Source organism: Plasmopara halstedii (assembly GCF_900000015.1).
Source record: "Plasmopara halstedii genome assembly, contig: Scaffold_3060, whole genome shotgun sequence".
In the NCBI taxonomy this organism is placed as follows: Eukaryota; Oomycota; class Peronosporomycetes; order Peronosporales; family Peronosporaceae; genus Plasmopara; species Plasmopara halstedii.
This window is the reverse complement of record NW_020189964.1, coordinates 2623481-2625710: the sequence shown is the minus strand read 5'-3', so window position 1 is coordinate 2625710 and position 2230 is coordinate 2623481. Positions and strand designations below refer to the sequence as shown.

General features: G+C 39.6%; 1 protein-coding gene across 1 annotated transcript; it reads right to left on the bottom strand.

Moving 5' to 3' along the window:
• Nucleotides 1-528: 528 nt before the first annotated feature.
• On the bottom strand, nucleotides 529-1896 carry PHALS_07035 (Glycosyltransferase AER61, uncharacterised; the record flags this gene model as incomplete). The annotated part of the gene is made up of 1 exon (XM_024720432.1): nucleotides 529-1896. The coding sequence occupies one exon, from the start codon at nucleotides 1894-1896 to the stop codon at nucleotides 529-531; it is 1368 nt and encodes a 455-aa protein (XP_024585632.1).
• Nucleotides 1897-2230: the final 334 nt, after the last annotated feature.

Here is a 2230-nt window from a genome sequence, read left to right as displayed (position 1 = left end):
TCAGCTCATTTCGATCGATATCTTGAAAATCTTTATTGAGTTCTGATGTATCGGGTAGCAAGATTGATGCAGATAGCAATTACGTTTTAAAAACTTCATGTTTTGAGATCGTTATCACACACAATGATTAGCTCTACACTTCCATACTTTTTCATGACTAAAAGCTTGAAGTAATTGAATATACTAAATGACTTTACCAGCTAACTAAACGAACAGTATCATCGCTTTGCATAATCTTTTTAGTTTGTGTGTGAAAAGCATCACTGGTAAACAATAGTTTGCGTATATTGATAACTTAGGAATCTATGTGATCGTGTGACGTATAAAATGGCTACCCATAACATGCGCTTCAGTAGCATGAGGCTACTGTTCGCAGTTATGCGCTCATCCATTTCTGAACCGCTCTGTGAGATAGTGGTGTCAAGTAAAAGTTTGATGCCTTTATTAACTCTTTGACGACACGATTCCAAAGAAAGACAATAAACATGAAAAATGCTCATCTTGGCTACCAACATGATGCTACACAATCTAGTCCTCCGGGCGAACCTCCGTATCCCAGTCATATGTATGCAGAAGCGCATCCTGCACTCGATAAGAGTTATCCAAGTACACCAATCGATCTTGGACGAGCTGCACTACACTATCAATATCGTCAAGTGTCATATCAAGTGCATCATTTTGAGTGGTTCCGATATGAACTGAATAGTCTTGACCAAGTAGTCGCGCCTGCGACCAAAAGCACGGGCTAAAGAATTTTTCAGGATCTGGAATAATCTCAATCACTGCAGTGCGCGGCTGAGCGAATCGAGAATTGTAGAATGCTGCACCATGTGGACCAATCATCATTTTCACACGATCCCGCATGAAAGTTGCAATATCTTCAAGTCCGTTAAACTCGTCATGATGGAAATACTGCAGTTGTTCTGGTCGTCCTGTTGCATTTAACATCGCTGAGATAGCTTTCATCACTTCCACTTCGTTTAAAAGTTGTCGTCCACCATTGCGTGTTTTACCTCCAATTGATCTTGAAAGAAATAAAATGACATTGCGTTGTGAAGAACTTGATGGTGGTAGCGACTGAAAAATTGTTTCCGTAATTCGCATAGTTGTGAAAGGATGGAACAATGGCGCACGACAAGAGAATACAAGTCGCTTTGCATACACTGATTTCAAATTGTGAAAGTGTTGACCAGCTATCAGATCATAAAGTTCATTCACAATAGCATCGCGAGGTGTTTCACCAGATATAATGACTGTGTCTTTTTTTGCTGTAGTAGGGATGACAAGTTGTGCTTGACTCCAGACAGCCACAACTCGATCCATAAAATGCTGAAAAGACCACGAATCTGGAGTTGTAGCAATAACTAGCGTGTCAACGCTTATGTCGTTAGTCTGCTCAGTTACGTTACCATCGAGATCATGCAAAAATGACATATAGGAAGCATTAGTGCCCATACATGCGTTATGTGACCAAATATCTGGTGGTGGATCTCCTCGATATGCAGCATTCGAAAAGATTATATTCTGACCACGAAATACAGCAAAGTTCGCCCACAAATGATCTGTTAAAATACGCCACCGATTGTCGAGACGGCAATGAGTGATCCACATGGTCTTCATACTTGAATGAACAAATGTTGGCAACTTAAGACGAAATGCAGGATAAATAAGTTCTTGAGCTTCGATCATATTGGCTTCTTTCATACAAGGTGCAGCTTGCTTATCCATCCCATGCATACATTTCGATAGAATTATTGGCGCCCACTGTTTGTATGAATCGGAATGGATCAGATCATCGAGATGAAGAAGTTTTGAATCTGACGCAAGAGTCTCATTTTGTTGCTTTTTTTCAATGTCAAATAGATCGTGTGCTTTCTCGATTGTTGGCAAGATCATTTGACGAGATTGATGAAGAAATACATGAGGCCAAAGTTGTGTCTGCATAAAAATTATCATACTTAAAAGAAAGATAGAACTTGTTAGTAGATACCAAGACCATCGTATTTTTCGAAGGTTTTTTAGAAATTCCATCAATTGGAGTATGTGTTCACGAGGAGTGATTTCGCTGATGAACATTGACAGAAATTTGTCTTATGAAGTACGTATCCCTTTACAGTGCACGTACACAACACACTATCGCTGTACGAAGGCGATAGAAGTCACGGGAGTAAACTATGGGATGTGTAGCTACTAGTTATCCAAAGCATTATCTTGAATTTTACAGTTAAAC